Source organism: Phacochoerus africanus, chromosome 4, assembly GCF_016906955.1.
Source record: "Phacochoerus africanus isolate WHEZ1 chromosome 4, ROS_Pafr_v1, whole genome shotgun sequence".
In the NCBI taxonomy this organism is placed as follows: domain Eukaryota; kingdom Metazoa; phylum Chordata; class Mammalia; order Artiodactyla; family Suidae; genus Phacochoerus; species Phacochoerus africanus.
The window spans coordinates 70354019-70377439 of NC_062547.1; the positions used below are offsets into that span (position 1 = coordinate 70354019).

General features: G+C 49.6%; 2 protein-coding genes across 5 annotated transcripts; both read right to left on the reverse strand.

Annotated features, from left to right (window-relative positions):
• Positions 1 to 7044: 7044 nt before the first annotated feature.
• RAB3D (RAB3D, member RAS oncogene family) lies at positions 7045 to 23376 on the reverse strand. Of its 2 annotated transcripts, none has more exons than XM_047777123.1 (5): positions 23320 to 23376; positions 17488 to 17751; positions 16616 to 16734; positions 16404 to 16528; positions 7045 to 9940 (listed from the first exon to the last, which is right to left on the reverse strand). In XM_047777123.1, the coding sequence occupies exons 2-5, from the start codon at positions 17713 to 17715 to the stop codon at positions 9753 to 9755; spliced, it is 660 nt and encodes a 219-aa protein (XP_047633079.1). In that variant the 5' UTR covers positions 17716 to 17751; positions 23320 to 23376; the 3' UTR covers positions 7045 to 9752. The 2 variants fall into 2 exon arrangements, with proteins under 2 accessions (XP_047633079.1, XP_047633078.1); XM_047777122.1 differs by lacking the exon at positions 23320 to 23376 and adding an exon at positions 19109 to 19288.
• TMEM205 (transmembrane protein 205) lies at positions 20577 to 23400 on the reverse strand. Of its 3 annotated transcripts, none has more exons than XM_047777125.1 (4): positions 23352 to 23400; positions 22659 to 22767; positions 22390 to 22553; positions 20577 to 20946 (listed from the first exon to the last, which is right to left on the reverse strand). In XM_047777125.1, the coding sequence occupies exons 2-4, from the start codon at positions 22756 to 22758 to the stop codon at positions 20641 to 20643; spliced, it is 570 nt and encodes a 189-aa protein (XP_047633081.1). In that variant the 5' UTR covers positions 22759 to 22767; positions 23352 to 23400; the 3' UTR covers positions 20577 to 20640. The 3 variants fall into 3 exon arrangements, with proteins under 3 accessions (XP_047633081.1, XP_047633080.1, XP_047633082.1); XM_047777124.1 differs by having other exon boundaries at positions 23320 to 23376; XM_047777126.1 differs by lacking the exon at positions 23352 to 23400 and adding an exon at positions 23255 to 23278.
• Between the last annotated feature and the right edge of the window lie 21 nt (positions 23401 to 23421).

The following is a 23421-nucleotide window of genomic DNA, read 5'->3' on the forward strand; positions in this document are numbered from 1 at the left end:
CCAAGAAACCAGTCCTCACCAGACACTGAAGCTGCCTGTGCTTTGATCTTGAACTTCCCAGCCTGCAGAACTATGAGAAATGTCTGTTGTTTATGAACCACTCAGTCTATACTGTTACAGAAGCCCAAATGGACACCCATGATAATTAATAGCCATTCCTTGCCATCACTCAAAACCCGGGCTAGGAAATTCCTGCTGTGGCGCAGTGGGTTAGGAATCCAACTGAAGCATCTCAGGTCTCTGCAGGGCCAGAGCCACAAATTCCACCCCTAGCACAGTGGGTTAAAGGATACAGTGTTGCGGATATGACATATGTCTGATTCAATCCCTGGCCTGGGAACTTCCATATGCCTCAGGTGTGGCCATAGAAAAACCAAAACCCGGGGGAAAAATATAATTGTAATGTATACATGTAAGGATAACCTGACCCCCTTGCTGTACAGTGGGAAAATAAAAAAAAAAACAAACCAAAACCCCAAAAACCAGGCCATAGTTGAATTTTCCTGATTGGCTCAAAAATATCTATTTTTGGTTTCTAATTTTTAATTTAATTATTACTATTATTATTTTTTGGCCCCACCAGCAGCATACGGAAGTTCCCAGGCCAGGGATCAAATCCAAGTGGCAGCTGTGACCCACTTCACAGCTGTGGCAACTCCAGATCCTTAACCCAGGGATTGAACCTGAGCTGCTGCAGAGACAATGTCAGATCTGAATATACTGTGTTGCAGCAGGAACTCCCTAATTTTAATTTTTTATTGAAGTTTAGTTGATGTATATTATATGTTACAGGTATATAATATAGTGATTCACAATTTTTAAAGGTTATGCTCCATTATAGTAATTATAAAATATCGGCTACATTTCCTGTGTTGTGCAGTAGATCCTTGTAGCTTATTTTACACCTAATAGTGTGTACATCTCACTCCCCTACTCCTAGCTTGCTCATCTCCTCTTCCCCCTCCCCACTGGTAATAACCACTAGTGTGTTTTCCATGTCTGTGAGTCTGCTTCTTTTTTGCTATATTCACTAGTTTGTTGTATTTTTTATTTTATTTTATTTATTTATTTATTTATTTATTTATTTATTTATTTATTTATTTATTTATTTATTGTCTTTTTGCCTTTCCTAGGGCTTCTCGGGCAGCATATGGAAGTTCCCAGGCTAGGGGTCTAATCGGAGTTACAGCTGCCGGCCTACACCTCCAGCCTACACCTCAGCCACAGCAATGTGGGATCTGAGCCGTGTCTGCAACCTACACCACAGCTCACGGCAACGCCAGATCGTTAACCCACTGAGCAAGGCCAGGGATCGAACTCGCAACCTCATGGTTCCTAGTCAGATTCGTTAACCACTGAGCCACAACGGGAACTCCCATTGTATTTTCTAGATTTCATATATAAGTGATATCATACAGTATTTTTTTTGGGGGGGGGGCACAGTGTCAGGCAAACTGATGTGGGATCTCTGTTCCCAGACCAAGGACTAAACCCTAGCTGCAGTGGTAAAAGGGCTGAATCCTAACCACTAGCCCACCAGTGAACTCCTGAGACTATACAGTATTTGCTTTTTTCATGTGATTTATTTCACTTAGCATAATGCGCTCCAAGTCCATCCATGGTGCTGCAAAACAAAATTTCATTCTCTCTTATGGCTGAGTAGTATTCCATTATGCATGTGTACCACATCTTCTCAATCCATTCATCTGCTGATGGTTTCTTTGAATTGGGTCCAACACAGTCTCAACATTTTTTCATGTGTCCTAAGTTCCTTTTATTCTAATGCAGTGGTTCTCAAATTAGAAAATGCATTAGAACCCTCCTGATGTTCTGTTAAGGCTCAGGTGTCTGGACCCCACTCCCAGAGCTTCTGACTCTGGAAAGAGGAGTCAGGAATCTGCATTCCTAACAAGTTCCCAGGCAAGGCTGCTGATATGGGGAACACACTTTAAGAACCACTACTCTGCTTCCTTCCTCCTCTTCCTCAACCCCGCCTACCTTAGATTTGTTGTAGGAAAAGTATGAAATCCCGAGGGAATCCCACACCTTCTGGATATGCTGCTTGCTTCTCGTGGTCCCTTTATCTTGTTCCTCTCGCCCCCATATTCCTGTTGGTCACTTGTTCTCAGCCCTGACTTAACATTAGAACCCCCTGGGAGTTTTAACAAGACACCCAAACCTGCACATCATCTCCCCATCTTCTTATTTAATTGGATTGTGTCATAGGCTGGGCATGGGGACTCTAAACATTTACCCAGGTGATTACAAGCGGTGGCCATGGTCATGACTGAGAATCAATAAGGGCTTCATCCAAAGATCATAACAGCCTGAATCAGTTCTTTCACTGGGGACTGCAAAATAGTGGTTTATCAAATTCTGCCATCTTGCTTTTGGAATGAGGTTAAGGAAGATAAAATGGGCACATCTTATAATCGCTATTCCTGCAATTATCTCCCACGTCTGGCGGAAGCACACCTAGTTTTCTCTGGAACCAGCCCAACTCTCCAATTTCTGCCTCTAAACCAGGGGCAGGCACGTGAGCTTAGTGGGCCAATCAGCATGTTCCATTTTTCCGACCTCAGTCATTGGTTCAGACATGGGTGTGGGTGCCCCAGCTGACCAATGAGGCTTGATTTTGAGACTTTGGACGCATTAACTGGGAGAGAACAGCTCCACTAAAGCTCACCTAGTTCAGAGGGGACAAGCTCATGTGGGCAAGGCTGCAGAGAGAAGCCATGACTAATCCTGAGACATAAGCAAGTCCTTGGGCTTAGCTCACTCTTGGGCTGTGCAGCTCATGCATTCATTCAACAAATATCTCTCGGGTGCCTGCTATATGTCAGAAATGAACAGTTTTTTTCTTTTTTCTTTCTTTCTTTCTGTTTTGACTGCTCCCATGGCATATGGAAATTCCCCGGCCAGGGATCACATCTAAACTGCAGCTGCAACCTGTGCCACAGCTGCAGCAACACTGGATCCGTAACCCACTGCACCAGCCCAGGGATTGAACCGGCGTCTCCACAGAGGCAAGCCAGATCATTACCCCCGGGTCCCACAGTGGAAACTCCTGGACTATTTTTTCCAAACATAGCAGAACAGGAGATCCTGCTGTGCCACAGCAGGATCAATAGTGTCTTGGGAGCACTAGGATTTGGGTTTGATCTTCAGCCTGGCACGTGGATTAAGGATCCAGTGTTTCTGCACCCACAGCTTAGGTGGGGACTGTGGCTCCAATCTGATCCCTGGCCTGGGAACTTCACATGCCACAGGGCAGCCAGAAATGAAAAAACAAAAACATAACAAAACTGAAAGAGAGACATAGATACAGAGAGCAAACAGGTGGTTGCCAGAGGGGAGAGGGGTTGGAGGAGAAGAGGAATAGGTGAGGGAGACTAAGAGGAAAAAACTCCCAGTTGCAAAATAAATGAGTCAGGGGTGTGAAATGTACAGTGTTGGGGGGAATATCATCAATAATTGTGTAATATCTTTGTATGGTGACAGATGGTAACTAGACTTGTGGTGATCATTTTGAAATGTATAGAAATATCAAACCACTATGTTGTGTAACGGAAACTAACATAGCGTTGTAGGTCGATTATGCTTCAAAAAGACAAACAAAATCATACAAAAAGAGATCAGGTTTGCGGTTTCAAAAGGCAGGGAATGAGGGGGAAGGGGAATTGGATAAAGGCAGTCAATTAGTGCAAAATCCCAGTTATAAGATAAAAAATACTTTGAGTTCCCATTGTGGTGCAGTGGAAATGGACCTGACTAGTATCTGTAGGAGGTTTGATCCCTGGCCTCTCTCAGTGGGTTAAGGATCCGGTATTGCCATGAGCTGTGGTGTAAATTGCAGATGAAGCTTGGATCTCGAGTTGCTGTGGCTGTGGTATAGGTTGGCAACATCAGCTCCAATTCAACTCCTAGCCTGGGAACTTTCATATGCTGCAGGTAAGGCTCTAAAAAGACAAAAAAAAAAAAAATTAAGGATGAATGTACAACATGATAAATATAATTAACACTGCTGTTTGTCATATGTGAGAGTTGCTAAAAAAAGTAAATCCTAAGAGTTTTTATCACAAGGAAAATTTTTTCTATTTTAAAATTTAAAATTTTTTGTTATTAATTTCTATTTATTGAATTTTTGTGTCTATATGAGATTGATGTTCACTAAACTTTTTTTGGTAATCACTTCATGATGTATAGAAATCAAATCACTATGTTATATGCCTTAAATTTATACAGAGCTATATGCAATTATATCTTGATAAAACTGGGGGCAAAAAAGAAATGAACTGTTTTTACACACAATGCTTCTAACACCAAATGTGTGGGTGTTTAATACACCAAAAAATTGTCTACGGGCACCAACTGGGTGGCCTATAGTTCAACTGAATTCTGCCACTACCCAGAATTTGTGCAGATGCCACAGTTTAAGGGCTCAGTTGCACAAGACTGACCCCACCTCTGATGTCAGGCACAAGTATTGGGTACCCAGACTTCTCTCTGACTTGGCTGTAAGCTCAGGGGGTTCCCACAATCTCCCCTCCCTTCAGGAATAACTCACAGAACTCAGGAAACTGCTTGACTGTTACCAAGGATATAGCTCAAATGGGAGAGATGCATGGGACGAGGTATGGGGAAGCAACACTGAGCTTCATTCCCTCTCTGGCACACCATCCCAGCACACCAGTGTGTTCATCAAACTGGAATCTCTCTTTTTAAAAAATTTTTTTAGGAGTTTCCATTATGGCGCAGTGGAAATGAATCCAACTAGGAACCATGAGGTTGCTGGTTCGATTCATGGCCTCACTCAGTGGTTAAGGATCTGGCGTTGCCGTGAGCTGTGGTGTAGGCTGGCAGCTGTAGCTCCAATTCGACCCCTAGCCTAGGAACCTCCATATGCCGGGGCATAGCCCTAAAAAGCAAAATTAATTAATTAATTAATTAATTAAAAGACAAACACGATCAAAATGGTGTTTAAAAAAAAATTTTTAGGAGTTCCTGTTGAGGCTCAGCAGGTTAAGAATCTGACTTGTATCCATGAGGATGTAGGTTTGAGTCCTGGCCTCGCTCAGTGGGTTAAGGATCCAGTATGGCCCATGAACTGTGGTATAGGTTGCAGATGTAGCTCAGATCTGGCATTGCCGTGGCTGTGGCATAAGCCATTGGCTGCAGCTTCGATTCGACTCCTAGCCCAGGAATTTCCATATGCCACAGGTGCAGCCCTAAAAAAGACAAAGAAAAAAATTTTAAATATATTTTTGGCTACGCCCACAGCATGCAGAAATTCCTGGGCCAGTGATCAAACCTGCACCACAGCAGTAACAATGCCAGATCCTTAACCCACTGAACCACCAGGGAACTCCTGGAATCTCTTTGAATCATATTGTTCAGGGTTTTTATGGAGGTTTCATTACATAGGCATGGTTGATCAAACCACTGACCTCTGGTGCTTAACTCAATCTCCAGCCCCTCTTTCCTCCCTAGAGCCCCCTTCCCAGGGGCCAGGGCTGATAGTTTCAACACTCTAATCATGGCTTGTCTTTCTGGTGATTAGTCCTCATCCTGAAGCTACCTAGGGGACCCCACCTAGGTCGTCTTCTCATTCATATACAAAAGACACTCTTAGCACTCCAGAGATTCCAAGTGTTTTAGGAGTTGTGGCCAAGAATGAGGGACAAAGAGTAAATATTTCCTTTTTTAAAAATTTCCAAGGCCCACATTTATTGTTGGAATTATACATAATTTTATTTCATTTTAAACATATTGTCTATTATTATATGTAATATTATGTGTGTGTGTATATATATATTTTTTTTTCTTTTCTTTTCTTTTTATGGCCACACCTGCAGCATATGGAAGCTTCCAGTCTAGGGATCAAATTGGAGCTGTAGCTGCTGACCTACACCACAGACACAGCAATGCCAGATCCCAGATGCATCTGCAACCTATGTCAAAGCATGTGGGGACTCCATAACCCACTGAGCAAGCCAGCAATGGAACCCGCTCTTAACCCGCTGAGCCACAACAGGAACTCCTGTATTTTATAAGTATTTTCTTTTTTTTAAAGTTCCAATGTCCAAATTTATTTTTGGAATTACCTACAATTTGATTTCAACGTTTTAAAAATAGTTCATATTTATTTTATTTATATATATTTCATTTGTTTTCACCTTTTTCCTCTAAACCTATTGGTGTTTTTGTTTTGTTTTTTGTTTTTTGTTTATTGTATCAGCCAGGAAAGAACTGGGTATAGCAGCAAAAAATTAAAATTTTCTGCATTTGAGGTGCTGATGTAGGGGAGACACCTTAAGTTAAATGAGTAAATTATATAGTAGTTTAGATTCTGGGAGCTAAAGGAGGACACAGGGAAAGAGACATCAGAAATGCTGGAGGGGAAAGCAAAAAAAAGAAAAAAAGAAATGCTGGAGGAAGGGTTGCAGTACTAACCAGGGGGTTGGGGAGGGAGGTGAGTCAACAAGAAGGTGAGAATTGTACAAAGACCTGAAAGAGGGAGTGAATGAGCGGAGCCATGTGACTCCAGGCAGTGGAAACAGCCAGTGCAAAGGCCCTGAGGCAGGGGCCTAAGGTGTTCAAATAGCATAAGTGGTGGCACAGCAAGTGTGAGGGGCGAGTGGCAGGAGTGACAGCCCAGACCATGCAGGGCCTTGTGGGTTGCAAGGAAGACTTAGGCATTTACTCTGAGCCCCGTGGGAGCCATGGAGGGTTCCCAAAACGCTAAGGACGGGACCTGACTCAGGTACTCACTGGCGCCCTCTGGCGGCCGTCAGGAGAACAGACTTTATTAGAATCAGTTGCGGCAACATCCTCCTCCTTGCCCTCTAAGTGGCGGAACTTTCCAGGGCCAGGGTGGTGGCCATGAGGCTCAGCTAGAGGTAGCCCGAGAGCTGAGCTTCCCTGGCTTGACCTGGGTTCTGCAGCACGACACATGGCCCTCAACCAACTATCTACTTGGCTGTGATTCAACCGCCCTCTTCCTGGAAACCGCATTTCACTAACGGAAATTAAAGAACAATTGCCTCTGGGCGTTTCGATTTTAATATTTTTTCTTATAGTGACAAGTGCACATCTCTTCGAGTGTACATCAAAGAAGGGCTTACACAAAATCACAACCAGGATAAAAATGACCAGGTCCAGAGCTAGCTCCCTGGAGTGATTTTTGGATCCCTGGGGAGAAGCTAGGTAGGGGAATTAGCAATTCAACACTGAGGCCCAATTTCCCCCCTTACTTGCTTTGTTCAGTGGAATAGGAGAGAAGCCAAAGAAATAAAGGGGAAAAAAAAAGCACAACTCCAATCCCCAAATGGCAGCCATGGCAATTTCCCATTGAAACTGCCAATGGAAAGATAAGTTACTAAAAGCAAATGGTAAGAAGGCACAGCATGGTTGCAGGATACAGCTTCAAGTGACCACCCCAGATCCGAGCCTCCCTGGGGCTGGGAAGCTGTTTTCCCACAGCCTTTGGTTCAATGTTTGTTTGTAAACTCAACAAACTTCCATAGTCCCCCTTCCCCACCCCTCAGTGATCTTCCAAGACATCAGTTTCAGTTACCCAGAGACCATCAGGAGTTAAAACTTCCCTCAAAACATCATAAAAGTAAAACATACTAGTTTTAGAAGAAACCAACAACGAAAAATTTCCTAAATTATTCTGTCTTGAGAGAACCCAGAGACAGCTGTCTCCGTTGAAGCTGAACTGTTGAAACATTTTGTGTAAACAGAAAACTTAGGCCAGGTCAGGTATAAGATGCAGCCAAAGCTGTCTTTTATCACACAGGCAATGACAAATCAGCTCGACCCTCAGTTATTGGCACTCTGCCCCATCTTTTTTTCTGGCAGCAGTTAAAGGAAAACAGCTGGCCAATAGAAACTTGACAGGCCATGGTGCATTTCTAGAAGAATTTTTGTAGCTGCTTTCATTTCTTTTATATTAAAGCAACTCTCGTTTCTGACTCCTGCCCCAACCTACAGATACTCTCATGTGTTGCATTTCCAAGAACTTGTCTGTTTCCCCTCAGTCTAATTTGTTAATATACAAAGATATTCTCACTTGGAAGCTCCAAGGGCAGCCCCTAGTTTGGGGTGAACAGGGCCCTCCAGAAATAAATTTAAACTCCAGCTTCCACAAAGGTAAGAGCTATGTTAAACTTGAACCAGCCCTTCCCTGCTCCTGGAAGGAGGCAGCTGAGATCTTGAAGGCTACAGGAAGTCGTTTTTTGGCAGCGAGGACTGGGAGACTGAAGCAGGGAACACAGACCGCACGCTTTGTTTGCCCTCACAGTGTCTGTCAAATTCTGGAGCATCAGTGTTCCAGGACACAAAGAGGTGCCATGTCACAAGGTTTGGACTCTGCTAGGCAGAAAGGGCCACTGAGCTGAGGATGGAAGCTGGAGGGGGTGGTGTCAAGCTGTAGATCACCAAACCACACATCACCTCCCAGCAGGAGCCCCTGGTAGCAGGGGACCCCAAACTGGTGGGCTCCCTGCTAGTGCCTCAACCAGGGAGACTGGTCCCTGCCCATCCCCCATCAGCCTGCCGCTCCCAAGCTGCATCTGGGAAATGCAAGTGGCAACAGCAGTTACCTAACCCTGCCTTCTCACTCTTCTGGCCCAACCCCTCTAAAGCATTCTTTAGAGTGATTCCTCCACTGGCAGAAGATGTCACAGGACCCCCAGCGATGATATGGCTGGAGGCGGGGGAGGGGAGAAGCCAACACTTGGTCTTGAAGTGGGAGGAGCCCAAGTAGCCCCCACATTGGAAAGTCGCCAGCCAGCACAGGCTACAGGAACATTGCTCAATTTCCTTTGCTAGCAGGATGACAGATGTGGAAAGACCTTGCTTAAAACATTACCAGCCAAACAAGGCCCCTCGGGAGGCAGGTCTGAGCAGGAGAGCCCAGGCTCCTGGCTCTGAATTAACTCCTGGGAAAAAGTCCCCAGCAGACATACTAGGGGTTGGGTGCTTCTCTGCCCAGCCTGATGCAGCTCATAGTTCCAGAATTCAATTCTGGAACAGGGATGCAGGGAATCAGCTGACAGTGGTGGAGTCATGGGTGATGTGGAATTCTGCGGAAGCTCAGAAGGCACTTTGGGGTCCCTGAAGCTGGCAGGGGGGCGGGTCCTGACTCCCTGTTTCTTTGCAACGGGAAAAGCTGCTTTAATACTACTTTCACAGGCAGAGGATCTGCAGGCCAGAAGAGAGGGGTCTTGGACACTTGAGGTCTGAGAAGGTTTGCAGGCAGGCTGGGCGACCCTGAGAAAAGAGCTTCTTTCCACACCTCCGGGGATGAACTCTGAGGACTCCCATTGCCCGAGGGAAAAGAAGGCCACCTTTGGCCAGCACATGAACTCCAAGCAATGCCTGACACAGGATGGATGTGGACAGTGGTTCAGACCCAGAAGGCACTGTGGATGCCCTCCTCCACCAGTCAGGGTGGGCCACGCTGCCCGCACGACCCCCATTAAAATGCCTGAAAGCAGCAAGCTCGTGCACACCCCTCTCCCCAGACCCTGCCTGCTATGCAGAGTCCCCAGGGTCTGCAGCCTGTGACAGGGGCTGCTTGGGCAGGCTGGCAGCCATGGCCAGAGAATGAGCCATGCGGGAGTTGGGGGGTGGCTGATGGGAGGGGAGGGGGTGCCCTGAGCTAGGAAACAGGGCTTGTGGCTCATGCCTCAGTCACAGTCCCTGCCGAGGCAGGTGGGGTGGTGGATGGGGTTTGGGGACCATCTCTAGCAGCTGCAGCCACTGGGCTGTGGGGGTGGGGCATCCCCCAAGGTGGGGCCTTTCCCATTGCTGCCTGGGCTGGAACTAGGTTCCAGGGACTCATTCATCTTCTCGCAGATGATGTCCACCAGGCGCTCAAAGACCTGCTTCACGTTGATGTTCTCCTTGGCGCTGGCCTCAAAGAACTCGAAACCTGCAGGGATATAAGGTGGGAATATCTGTGAGACCCCAGGGGGCAGAGCTCCGGCATCACCTGAACCTGGGTTCCAAGCATGGTTCTGCCCTTTGTGCAGCTGTGGAACCTTGACTGAGGGCGTTCGTCTCTCTAAGCCTCAGTTTGCTTGTCTGTAAAGTGGGAACAATGATGCCACTAATGCTGATAAGCTCTGGCAGCAGCCCTTGCCTGGACTACCTTGTACATCTTTGTCACAAGGCAGAGATGGCAAGAGTCCAGGTAGTAGTAACACTGTCCAGAGGGTGTGGGGGTGCCCCTGGGTGAGTGGGGCTCATCTTCTATCCAATCTCTCCTGCACAGGAAGGCACAGCCAGGGTGCCTACAAAGCCATATATTCATGAGGACTTTTCGGTTCTTCTTTCTTTTTAGGGCCACACCTGCAGTATATGGAAGTTCCCAGGCTAGGGATCAAATCAGAGCTGCAGTTGCAGGCCTACACCACAACCATGGCAACACCAGATCCAAGCTGCATCTGTGACCTATGCTGCAGCTTGCAGCAATGCCAGATCCTTAAATCCACTGAGTGAGGCCGGGGATCAAACACGCATCCTCACAGATACTATGTTGGGTTCTCAGCCCACTAAGCCACAAAAGGAACTCCTTATGTGAGATTTTTAAAGGAAGCCAAGTATTTCACATGTTCTGGAAAATGCGCTCCAGATCAAATAAAGCAGAGGGCTGAGCACTGACTGAAGACTGGCTTCGGCCCAGGGGCTACTAGTTTGCAATCTCTGTCAGGCAGATAACGGCAAGTTTCACAGAGTTGGTAGAGAGCAAACAATGCACAGTTCTTGGCCTACAGAACGTACTAAAAATGGTAGTAATACTACTAATAATAGGCAGTATTTATGTCATAATATATGTAGCAGGCACTTTTCTAAGCACTGTACATAAATTAAACCATTTAATGATGCTCTGAGATTTATACTATTATAGCCCCCCTCTTTTTTTGGGCTGTGAGCTCAGCATGTGGGAGTTCTGGGGCCAGGGACTGAACCCACATCAGAGTGGTGACCTGAGCCACAGCAGTGACAATGCCAGATCCCTGACCTGCTGAGCCACCAGGGAACTCCTATTATAGCCCATTTTACAGATGGGGAAACTGAGGCACACTGACGCAAAGTTACTCATGTAAAGTCACATAAGTAACATACCCAGGCTGCCTGGTTGGACTAATGATAAACATTTCAAAAAAAAAAAAAAAACTTAAAAAAAGGAGTTGCCGTCGTGGCACAGTGGTTAATGAATCTGACTAGGAACCATGAGGTTGCGGGTTCGGTCCCTGCCCCTGCTCAGTGGGTTAACGATCCGGCATTGCCGTGAGCTGTGGTGTAGGTTGCAGACGCGGCTCGGATTCTGAGTTGCTGTGGCTCTGGCTTAGGCCGGCGGCTACAGATCTGATTAGACCCCTAGCCTGGGAACCTCCATATGCCGCAGGGAGCAGCCCAAGAAATAGCTAAAAGACAAAAAAAAAAAAAATATTTCTACTGTATCACTGTGGGCCTCAGGAGGGAGGGTAGGCTGGCTGGCTGACTTCTGGGGAGGGGGATGGTGAGGTAGTTTTGAATATATACTTAGTATCACAGTGACCATCATAACCTTTTTTTTTGCTTTTTAGGGCCACACCCACGGCATATGGAGGTTCCCAGGCAAGCGGTGGAATCAGACCTACAGCTGCCGGCCTACACCACAGCCACAGCAACGCAGGATCTGAGCCACATCTGTGACCAACACCACAGTTCACTGCAATGCCAGATCCTTAATCCACTGAGTGAGGCCAGGGATTGAACCTGCAGTGTCAAGGTTCCTAGTCGAATTCGTTTCCTCTGTGCCACAATGGGAACTCCACCTGTTTCTCACTTAAAAAAAAAAAAAAAAAAAAGTCTGTCCCCTCAAAGGTGAGAGGTGGTACAAATGGTTTGGGGACTTGCCCAAGGTCCCTAGGCTATAAGAAGTGGCCCATCAACCTTCAAATAAGGATGTACATAAGAGCCCTTCCTGCACCCTTAAAAGGTTCAGGTTCTGCCTGCTGGCAGCTGTCCCTAAAAGGTACTCAATGTGTTCCCCTCTGCCATCCCTGTCAAGGTAGGTAAGAAATTCAGACAAACGCCCACTGTATTACACATAGCACAAGGAAAATGGGCCTCTGTCCCAGCACTTGTCATTATCATGCTATACTATAAAAATGTAGTTGTAATTAGTTCATGTACAATTATCCCTTTACTATGTCTCTGCTACTAGAACACCAGTGCCACGAGGGCAGGATTTCTGTCTGTCTTGTCCACAATAGCAGCCTGGTGCCTGGCACAGAGCAGGTACTCGGAAACTGAATGATTGATTGGATGGATGGATGGATGGACTGATGGACAGATGAAAAGGTAGATGGATGGACAGACGGATGAAGAGATGGACAGATGAATGGATCGATGAACAGATAGATGGATGGACAGACGGATGAAGAGATGGATGGATGGATGGACAGATGAATGGATCGATGAACAGACAGATGGATAGACGGGCGGATGACAGAGACAAGGTACAAATGTAGATCTCTACTCTGAGCCTGGTGATCATCACTGTCTTACTAGGCAAATCTGGCATTTCCTTAATCGTATCTGGCTCTGCCTCGAATATTCTGAGTTTTTCTTCCTTTGTGAACCTTTTTTTCCTGATCATAAATATTCACTGGAGAAATTCACTGGATATACTAAAACTCCTGAAAAATATCAAGACAGGGAGAGAAGCTGAGTGTAACCACATCACCCAGAAATGGTTACTATTGGTGTTTTGATATTTAGCTTTCCAGTCCCCCCCCCCTTTTTTTTTTTTGGTTTTTAGGGTCACACATGCAGCATATGCAAGTACTCAGACTAAGGGTTGAATTGGAGCTACAGCTGCCAGCCACAGCCACAGCGTGTGATCCAAGCCGCGTCTGTGACCTATACCACAGCTCATGGCAATGCCAGAGACTTAATTCACTGAGCAAGGTCAGGGAACAAACCCACATCCTCATGGTTACTAGTTGGGTTTACTACTGCTGAGCCACAATGGGAACTCCCTCGAGTCTTCTTCTTCTTTTTTTTTTCTTTCCCCTTTTTAGGGCCACATCCACGGCATATGGAGGTTCCCAGGTTAGGGGTTGAACTGGAACTGTAGCTGCTGGCCTATACCACAGACACAGCAATGCCAGATCTGAGCCGTGTCTGCAACCTACACCACAGCTCATGGCAACACTGGATCTTTAGCCTGCTGAGCAAGGCCAGGGAATTGAACCTGTGTCTTCATGGATACTAGTCAGATTTGTTTCCACTGAGCCATGACGGGAACTCCCCTCGAGTCTTCTTTAAAATATAAATACACAATTGCTGGGGTTCAGTTTGTAGGGGGTATGTGCATGTGTGTGGCTTTTTTCTTACAAAGTTGGGATCGAATTCTGTCTCCTCCTTGGTACTCTAATTTTTTTTTTTTTTTTTTTGCTATTTCTTTGCGCCACTCCCACGGCATATGGAGGTTCCCAGGCTAGGGGTTGAATCGGAGCTGTAGCCACCTGCCTATGCTAGAGACACAGCAACGCGGGATCCGAGCCGCGTCTGCAACCTACACCACAGCTCACGGCAACGCCGGATCCTTAACCCACCAAGCAAGGGCAGGGATCAAACCGCAACCTCATGGTTCCTAGTCAGATTCGTTAACCACTGCGCCACGACGGGAACTCTGGTACTCTAATATTTTAAATGTAATGACAGAGTGGGAATCTTCTCTAGCCCCAGGGCACTGGATGTTTTCTGCAACAAAATATGGGCAGCACCCTCAAGTACTCTAGTCCACAGCTGGGCCCCAAAACCTGACTCCCCAGCACACCTGGAAATGAGACCCAGGCTGAGGTTCCCTGAAAACACAGGGGACAGAGAAGCCAGGTTAAATGGCACCTCGAGGGAGCAGACCCAAACCCCAGATGGGAGACATTCCACAGAACAAAGATGCAGTGTCTCCAGCAAGTGATAGTAAAAAAAAAAAAGGGCAGTGGGATAGAACAAGGACCATTATGGTCCAGGGGTCTGAATACTTTCTCTGTAAAGGGCCAGAGAGCAAATCTTTTTGGCTTTACATACAGGCATCAGCAATAATTCACAATCATGTGAGCTAACACTTAGACGCAACCTACAAGTATGCCCGACTCTGTTAGAACTTCTCCCCCCTACCCCCCAACCCATCATAACTCATTGAACCCTCCTGACGACCTGATGAGGTGGGGCTGTTATTATCTACATTTCACACATGAGGAAGTGCAGGCCCAGAGGGCTGAAGTCACCAGTGCAAGATCACAAAGCGGTGGAGAAATAACACAAGTTAATGTTCAATCAGGGCCCACATTTGCTTATTTAATCTTTCTAACAGCCCTATGAAGTAGATGCAGTTTTCACCTGTTTCCTAGATAGAGCAATGGAAGCACAGAGAGGGTAGGCAAGGTGCCCAGGGTTACACAGCTAGTGGGTTACAGGAGGGGATTCTAGCTCCAGAGTCAAGGTCCTTAACCTACCCTCCTTCATAAAGGTTACACTGTCCCCTGTAAGGAAAGTCCTGGGGAGGGTTTAGAATACTGGAATAGTCCAGGATAAGATTTTCTTTTAGCTTAAACTTTAAATCCATAATCCGTTCACCTGATGCAGAAATGTAGACTGAAAAGTCCCCCCTCCTCCCACCCTAGTGCTCTGGCTCCCCAGCTCTCAGACCTACGGTCACCACTGTTTATAGTTCCTCCTGTATCCCTTCCAGAGCTCCTTTAAGCAAACATAAGTATATACCCTTATTCTCACCCCCGCTTTTTTTTTAGGGCTGCACCTGTGGCATATGGAAGTTCCCAGGATAGGGGTCAAGTCAGAGCTGCAGCTGCCAGGATCCAAGCCGAGTCTGCAACCTACACCACAGCTCATGGCAACACCAGATCCTTAACCCACTGAGCAAGGCCAGGGATGGAACCCACATCCTCATGGATACTAGCTGGGTTCTTAACCTGATGAGATGAGCCAGGAAGTCCTCTCACCCTTTTTATATACTAATGCAGGGGTTGACAAACTGTGATTCGCAGGGCAAACCTGGCCTATCATCTATTTTTGTAAATAAAATGTTATTGGCAGACAGTCATGCTCATTCATTGATGTATTATCTATGTCTGCATTCAGGCAGAGCTAAGTCATTGTGACAGAGACTCTAGGGCTGAAAATACTTCCTATCTAGCCCCAAATGTTTGCTTAGGAGCTCCCATTGCAGTGCAGTGCAGTGGAAACAAATCTGACGAGGTTGCAGGTTTGATCCCTGGCCTCACTCAGCGGGTTAAGGATCTGACACTGCTGTTGAGCTGTGGTATAGGTTGCAGACTCGGCTCAGATCCTGCGTCGCTGTGGCTGTGGTGTAGGCCAGCAGCAACAGCTCTGATTCAATCCCTAGCCTGAGAACCTCCATATACCACAGGTGTGGCCCTAAAAAGAAAAAAAAAAACAACCAAACAAACAAAAAAAAACTGTTGTGGTGCAGCAGAAACGAATCCAACTAGTGTCCATGAGGATGCAGGTTTGATCCCTGGCCTCGCTCAGTGGCTAGGGCATCAAGCATTGCTGTGAGCTGTGGTATAGATCACAGATATGTCTTGGATCCCGAGTTGCTATGGCTGTGGCGTAGGCCGGCAGCTGTAGCTCTGATTCCATCCCTAGCCTGGAAACTTCCATATGCCACAGGTGCGGGCCTAAAAAGCAAAAAAAAAAAAAAAAAAAGAAAAGAAAATGTCTACTTAGGGTGCAGATGTGGCTCAGAACTGGTGTTGCCATGGCTGTGGTACAGGCCTCAGCTGCAACTCTGACTCAGCCCCTATCCTGAGAACTCCCACATGCCACAGGTGTCGCCCTAAAAAGAAAAGAAAGTGTTTGCTGACCCCTGGACTAAAGGAAGAAGCCATATCCACTATTCTGCAGTCTGCTTTTCTACTTAAGCATATGCCCTAGAACATAAAAAATGTCCTCATCATTTTTCACAGCTATCTAGTATTCCACCACATGACTATACTTTACATGTAGCTGCTTCCCCCACTGTGAGACATCTGGGAGGCCTCCAAGGAAGGTTTCCCTCCTACTAACAGTGCTTCAATTTGATATACCCACCACTCCCAACACGGGTGTGGATGCTGGTAGGATAAATTCCCAGAAATGGTTTTACTGAGTCTGGGTTTCGAAAGCAGCAGGGATGGGGGGTGGGGTAAGGGGCATCTGTGGATGAATCCTATGAAATTAGATGGAGAAGGTGGTATACCTGTTGGTATTTTTCTGGACAGCTTTTCAAGGGGCAGAGGGTTACCTGGGACTTGGGGTTGGGGCTGGGAGTTTGGTTCTGGGAGGTGCAGGGCCCATGGCCCAGGCTGAACACTAACCAAGGTCATCGGCGAGCCTCCGGCCCTCTTCAGTAGGCACAACACGCTCGTCCTCCAGGTCACATTTGTTCCCCACGAGGATGACCTGAGCATTGTCCCAGGAGTAGGTCTTGATCTGTGTGGACCTGCAGAATTTGAGAGCTGTTAGGCCAGAGATTAGGGTTGGGGGAGAGAAGGTGAAGGTCAAGGCTCGGTGGTCACCAAGCACTCACCAGTCCTGCACGGCGGCAAAGGACTCCTGGTTGGCGATGTCATACATAAGCAGGAAGCCCATGGCTCCGCGGTAGTAGGCTGTGGTGATTGTACGGTAGCGCTCCTGGCCCGCCGTGTCCTGGGCACACAGTGGGGTCAGGCATCTAGAAGCCACTCAAATCCTCACCCCACCCCACCCCTGCAGGACCCTGTCTGAAAGGGGCGGCATCAGCCTCACAGCCCCCATCAGATAGGCAAGACCTAGATCTGCCCTCAGAGCCCCAGTCTAATGGAAGAAACACAGGCCTGCCTGTATCATCTCTAGTCTGATAGAGGAGACATGGGCCTGTCCTTGAGGGGCTCCCAGTCTGAACAGTTAGTGGACTCTCAAAGACTTAGCAGCTCCTCTGACCTCATCTCCAAGTGCCAACTTCATGACCATGAATAAGAACCACCTGGGCCAGAGGATACCACTTTGATGCAGACAGCCCGGTGCTTGTTACCGTGACAATCATTACCAGTAGCCCCTCTGGGAGCAGGTGCATGGCTCTGAAGAGCAGGCAGGCTCAGTGGGCCCCCCCCAACCCTGAGCTTGTTCTGAGAGGGTACCAAGACTCTTCTCCACTGGTCACCAAGACATCTAACCTGCCTTGGGTTAGTCCTATCTTCCCCTCAAACCCCAGGGGGCGGGGCATATCCACCCCATTCTGATGAATTCACATCACAGATATACCCCGCCACTACTCTTCACACTCAAACCCCCTCCCTGACTCTGGGCCACTTTCCCTCACCTGGGATCCCTCCCCACAGCCCTACACCCTCCCCTGGACTTCCCTGGGGGAACCCCAGTGCCTGCCTGGCCCAAAGACCCACGGACAGCTGCCTAGCCCACCCAGATCTGCAGCTTGATCCTCTTGTCGTGGCGGTAGACAGTCTTGACCTTGAAGTCGATGCCCACGGTGCTGACGAAGGCAGGTGTGAAGGAGTCATCGGCGTATCGGAACAGGAAGGACGTCTTGCCCACGCTGCTGTTGCCGATGAGCAGCAGTTTGAACATGTAGTCGAAGTTCTGGTCTGCTGCATCCCGCTGGCCCGTCGAGGGGTCTCCAGCTGACGCCATCTTGGCAGGGAGCCTCCTGGAGGGCGGGCTGGAACCCTACAGGGAAACAAAACACCAGGATTGGCTCTAGTGTCTACACCAAACCTGGGCTCAAATCCCGGCTCTGCCGCTTGGAAGCCAAATGACCCTGGATACATCACTTGCCCTCTCTAGGCTTCAGGGTCCTCAGCTGGAAAATGGAGATGTTAGACACATGCAAGGGCCAGATTGTGGGTGCCCCACCTGGCCGCTGAGGAGCCGGACCCTGCGGAAAGTGCAGGTGTGGACTTTGCCCCAGAGTGAGCAGCTGGCGTGGCCCAGGTGTGAGCTGGGATGGGGGGGCTGCCAGCTGGATAGAGCGCCCCCCCCCCACCAGGGCCTGGGTGTTGACTTTGGCAGGTGTTGGCCACCTGCCTGCCCTGACCCAAGCCAAGTTTAACCCCTTCCCTGACTCCCATGGGCCTGACCCCCACGGGGAGGGGCGGTTTCAGTGGATACAGCCTGGGTTTAAGGCCCAGCTCTACCCCTCAATGGATACTGCCACCTTCTGTTTGTCAAAGAGGCTGGGCCCCTCTCCCTCCCAGTAGGGCTGACTCACTGCGGCCCCAGCCCACAGAAGCCAGAACAACGGTCCTCAAATCCCAGGAAATCCCCCCAGCCACCACCATGACCTGGCACTCTGTCCCCACAGCTGGGCTCCTTCATCTGGGTCCAGCGCACCCCTTCAACCCTCATTGCCTTCCTTAGGACTCAGTTTCCCCAGCTGTTCATGGCAGCTCCCTGAGCCTCCCAGGGAGGTTCCAGAAGTCCTGGGTGAATGGACGGCAACTCACAGAGAAACCCCTGGAAAAGCTCTTTCTTAACCACCCCTGGGGCTTCTTTCCATTTTAAAGGAGGACCCATCAGGCCCCCCTTTCCTGCCCAGCCCTCTGCCCCACCCCATGTTCCGGGAGAACAAGTTTAAGGAGGGGAAGAGAAGAGGCAGGAAGCCTTTCCCCATGCAGGGCAGGGCCACCAGGCTGGGGCTCCCGCCCGCCCCACCCCCAGCCCCAGCCCCAGCCCCAGCCCACCTGTCAGCCGGTCCTACCTCTTTCTGACCACCTGCCAACACTCCCTCAAGCCTGGCACTAGGTAAGAGACCCCGGGGTGGGGTGAGGGGGGGTTCGGAGGGCTCCGCCCTGTCACCCGTGGGTAGACGTGGGGCGCCCCAGCCGGTGCAGGAGCTCAGGAGCTTCCTCCCATCACCATATGGTCCCATCTCAAGTCCCCAGCTGGGCCGTCTGCCCCGCCCGCGTCCCATTAACGCTCCCCGATGAGCCCAGCTGGGTGGGGGAGAGGGAAGAGGCGTCCCCCGCCGCCTGCTTTTGTTCCTCAGGCCCCCGGCCCTCCCCCTAAGCCCCGGTCCCCTCAAGACCTGCTGGGACGTGGAGATGCGGGTCGGGTGTGCTCCCTCTGAAGGGGGTCACCTCGCGTGGAGGGCGCTGCCTGCGGAGCTTCTGCCTTCGAACTCGCTACTGCCTGCTGTCTGGCCCCTGTAGCAACCCCGACCCCGTAGCCGCCGCCGCCGCCGCCGCTGCCCGCAGCCACCCGGATCCCGCGCCGGCTCCGCCCAGGAGAGGGAGGAGGGGCCGCTCCAGGGGAAGCGCGGGGTGGGGCGGGGCTTGTGGGGAGATGGGGGAGGGGCAGAAGCCGCACTGCCTGCCCCGCTGTCGAAAGTCAGTCTCGCAGCAATAAACTTTTCATTTTAACTAAGCGGACGTAGAGGTCTTACTCTGCGCAAAGCAGCTAAGAGCGAGAAGTCTGGAGCTAGGTTCAAATCCCAGATCCACCACTTTCTAGCCGTGTCACTTTGGTTTTTGTTTTCTTTTGGCAAGCCCGAGGCACGTGGAAATTCCCAGGCCTGGGATCCAATGAGCACCACAGCAACAACCCAAGCCGCTGCAGTGGCAACGCCAGATCCTTAATCTACGAGAGAACTCCCACTAGTTCTGTCACTTTGGACAGAACACTTCCCTGGACCTCATCTTCTCCGTCCCTCAGTGTACCCATCTCGCAGGGTTGTGTGAGGGTTCTGATCTGAATTAGTGTTGTAAAATGCAGCACCTGCCCCTGAAGAGGACTAGAACCCTTTTCCAAATCCTCTTAAGGACACTTGGAATTAACCCCCCTTTCACAAATAAAGAAACTGGAGATTGGAGAGGGGCAGGCCCTTGCTCAAGGCCACACAATAAGGAAATTTGGCCTCCATGCCCAGCTGAGATCCCAGATTTTTCTTCGAGCCAGCAGGATTCTGCAGTTATAATAGTTCAGGCTTTGCTTGGTTTCAACTCCTAACAACTCCACCTGAAGCCATTTGCTGAACTTCTTGAGCCCCCATTGCTTCATGGGAACATTAGCCGCCTCCAAGGGCTGCTGTGGATGAACCCAGACGATGTGCATCAGTCGGTAAGGGCTGGCATATGCTCAAGCAGCCCCACTAGTCTCCACGGCACACAACATCCAAGGTTTGCTTCTCACTCACACTATTCCTTGCAGTGAAGGGAAGATGTGGCATATCTTGTGCTGGCTTGTATAATTCTCTTTGTGACTCTGCTCACATTTCATTAGCCAAAGCAAGTCACATAACCACCCCCAATGTTAATGGGGTCCTTCAGGGCTCAGAACCAGTTGTTTTTACAATAATATATGATATGTGCAATGGTTAGTGCCATGTCTGGCACACAGAAGGTGCTCAACAAATGGACACCATTATAGGAAGAGCTCAGGGGCTACAACAGCTAACACGCCAAATCATCATGTCACGTGAGTGGGGAAACGGAAGCCCTCAGCTCTACCTTCTCCTGCCCCTTCCCCTGAGCCCCAGTTGGAGAAAAATACAGCAGTCATTTCCAAAGAAGCATTTATTGACATTTGGGGGCCCCAGCAGAGACAGAGAGTCAGTGGGTGCTAGAGGCCCCTGAGGCCCAGGGCGAGGCCAGCAAGATGAAGCCCATTGCTCAGGAGGCAACCCAGATTGCAAATGGAGGACAAGCCATGGTAGCGGAAAAAGTTCTGGCGGAGGGCACTGTACTTGGGGTCCTGCCCCCGCAGCTGGCGGTAGGGGTCTGAGCCTTGGTGGCTGCCTGGCACCTCCCCACCCAGGCCCCGCTCCTTCTCCATGGCCTGCAGGGCCCACATGGTGGCCGTGGTTCGGGGCTCCAGCCAGCGGGCGTTGATGGTGGCCAGTGTGAGGCTCACGAGCAGCAGGCAGAGCTGGTGGGGCAGTGGGAGAACAAGGTAAGCCATGCCTGGAAGGCAGGAGGGGCCCTAGGGAGGGTCCTTTTGCATCCTCAAGGCCCAGAAGGGAATGGGGGGACAGCACTGGATCAAAGCCAGGCCTCCCACCTCCATCCCCAAACCCAAACTGAGCTCCACTCTCCTACCCTGAAACCCGCATGTTCTAAGGAAAGGCTCCATCACTGTCTCCTTTATCTCACCTAAACCTCCTGAGCCTCCACTCTTCTGATACCCTGACTGGAAGTTTCTAGAACACATCCGTCTCCTACCCTCCTCTGTTTCCCCAAACTGAGCATATCTCCGCAGAGCCTCTCTTCCCTGAAATGGGACAGAGCATCAAAATTGTCCTTTAATTTCCCCAAAATAGAGAGCCTAAGACAGGGCCCATCTCATTTTTTTTTTTTTTTGTCTTTTTGCTATTTCTTTGGGCCGCTCCCGCGGCATATGGAGGTTCCCAGGCTAGGGGTTGAATCGGAGCTGTAGCCACCCGGCCTACGCCAGAGCCACAGCAACGCTGGATCCGAGCCGCGTCTGCAACCTACACCACAGCTCACGGCAACGCCGGATCGTTAACCCACTGAGCAAGGGCAGGGACCGAACCCGCAACCTCATGGTTCCTAGTTGGATTTGTTAACCACTGCGCCACGACGGAAACTCCCCATCTCCTTAATTTTTTAGAGAAGAAAATTTGTCTTTTTAGGGCCGAATCCACAGCATATGAAGGTTCCCAGGCTAGGAGTCCAATCGGAGCTGTAGCCGCCAGCCTATGCCAGAGCCACAGCAACACGGTATCTGAGGTCCATCTGTGACTTACACCACAGCTTACGGCAATGCCTAGGGCCCATCTCCTATGTGACCCCAGCCTAGACCCCAGAAACTGACACTGGGAGTGAATTAAACGTCCTCGAAGTTCCAGTTACCCATAATCCCCTCCTGTGTCTGAGGGATTATTGAAACCTGGCAGTGAACCATATCTGAGGGACATAATGGGGGCAGGGGGAGGGCAGGATAGAGAAATACTAGATACAGAGATGGTTCCTTGCCTTGCGGCTAGGGGTAAAAAAGTGTGGATGGGGGTGGGGGACGGTAAATTCCCAGTCAGTCTGGTTTTTAAACAATGAGCTGGGGTCAGTGCCCCAACCCAGCTGAGTCACCACAGTTTGGCTACAGGCCCAGCCTGGGGGAGGAGAGGGAGTAATAGCCAGCAGAGAGACACCAGGGAATAGACAGGGCTTCTGGGGATGGTTGTGCAGGCTGTGTACTGCTCAAGATTACCCAGAGCCCAGCTTTGTATCCACCAGGAAGAAGGGTCAGTTTTGGGGGGATTTCATTTTAATTCTCACAAAGGTATAGCCATAGGTGCTCAATGCGGTCCTGGGAGTGAGTCTCCCCAGGGTAGTGGAACCCAAACCCACATACCTGGCTGGCCTCCCAGAATGTGAGCTGAGCCCAGGCATGCTGTGAGGCTAAGACGCAGAGGTTGACGAAGGCAGAGCCCATGGAGATGTGAAAGTAGAAAGGGAAGAGTTTGCTCTGTACAAGGCCGAAGGTATGTCGAGGAAGGCCTCGGAAAAGCAGGAAGCCTGTGGGGTGCAGGGGACCACACGCCTATTAGGACACTTCCAGGTCACCCTCTTATCCCTATCCCCACCCCGGGCACCCATGATCTCCAGGTCAAGGGTCCCTACCTGAGACGAAGGTCACCCACACTTGCATGCCCCAGGCCCCTGACAAGACCAGTAGATGGACCACTTTGGTCAGGCTTCCCGGGTTCCCGCCTTCCTCCATCTTGCAGGCCTGGGAAGGAGGCACCGGGTTGTTCAGAGCTTTAACTTTGCCCTGTGGCCTTCAGAACTTGTGAGCCAGCTCAAGGCCAGGGTCACTGTCTACCCAGCAGAGATTCAGAGATAGCAACCCAGGAATGGGGGTGGGGAAGACCCAGAGCAGTCCCACAACATCCTCCAACTCCATCTTTCCAAATGTCATCCCCAGAGATCTTAGGCTCTCTGTGCCCCAACATCCATGCCACCTCTGAAACTCCCAAATTTCAGCCCCAGCAGCTCAAGCTCACCGCCCTAGGTCTTCAGAGATCACCCCAGTGACTCCTAAATATCACCTAGGGACTTAGTTCTACCAGCAAAGATCTCTCCTCTCACAAGATCTCAGATATCACTATTAAGATCCCCAAAGCACTTCCCGGAGACGCCATCTAATTTTGGGAAATCCAAATCTCATCCTGAGAACATCGACCCCACCACTGGCCTAGGCCCTAAATCCGCAGCACCTAGAAGTCCGAGACCAGAGGCGCCTGGGACAGATCTAGGGGGTCAGGCAGGCTGGGCTCTGTACCTCACTCCCGCGCTCCCGGGTGGCCAGCGTACCTCCTCTGCACCTCCCCTCGTGGGACCGAGAATTCGTCCCGCCTCCCAGCTAAGCCCAAAGCCAATGGGG

Excerpts from the sequence above, each read along its gene's own strand:
- RAB3D (XM_047777123.1), bottom strand. The coding sequence starts at position 17,715 with ATGGCGTCAGCTGGAGACCCCTCGACGGGCCAGCGGGATGCAGCAGAC. Across the intron at positions 16,529-16,615 it reads TTTGCCGCCGTGCAGGACTG|GTCCACACAGATCAAGACCT; the intron begins GTGAGTGCTTGG and ends CAAATTCTGCAG. Across the intron at positions 9,941-16,403 it reads GAGGCTCGCCGATGACCTTG|GTTTCGAGTTCTTTGAGGCC; the intron begins GTTAGTGTTCAG and ends ATATCCCTGCAG.
- TMEM205 (XM_047777125.1), bottom strand. The coding sequence starts at position 22,758 with ATGGAGGAAGGCGGGAACCCGGGAAGCCTGACCAAAGTGGTCCATCTA. Across the intron at positions 22,554-22,658 it reads GTGGGTGACCTTCGTCTCAG|GCTTCCTGCTTTTCCGAGGC; the intron begins GTAGGGACCCTT and ends TGCACCCCACAG. Across the intron at positions 20,947-22,389 it reads CATTCTGGGAGGCCAGCCAG|CTCTGCCTGCTGCTCGTGAG; the intron begins GTATGTGGGTTT and ends CTGCCCCACCAG.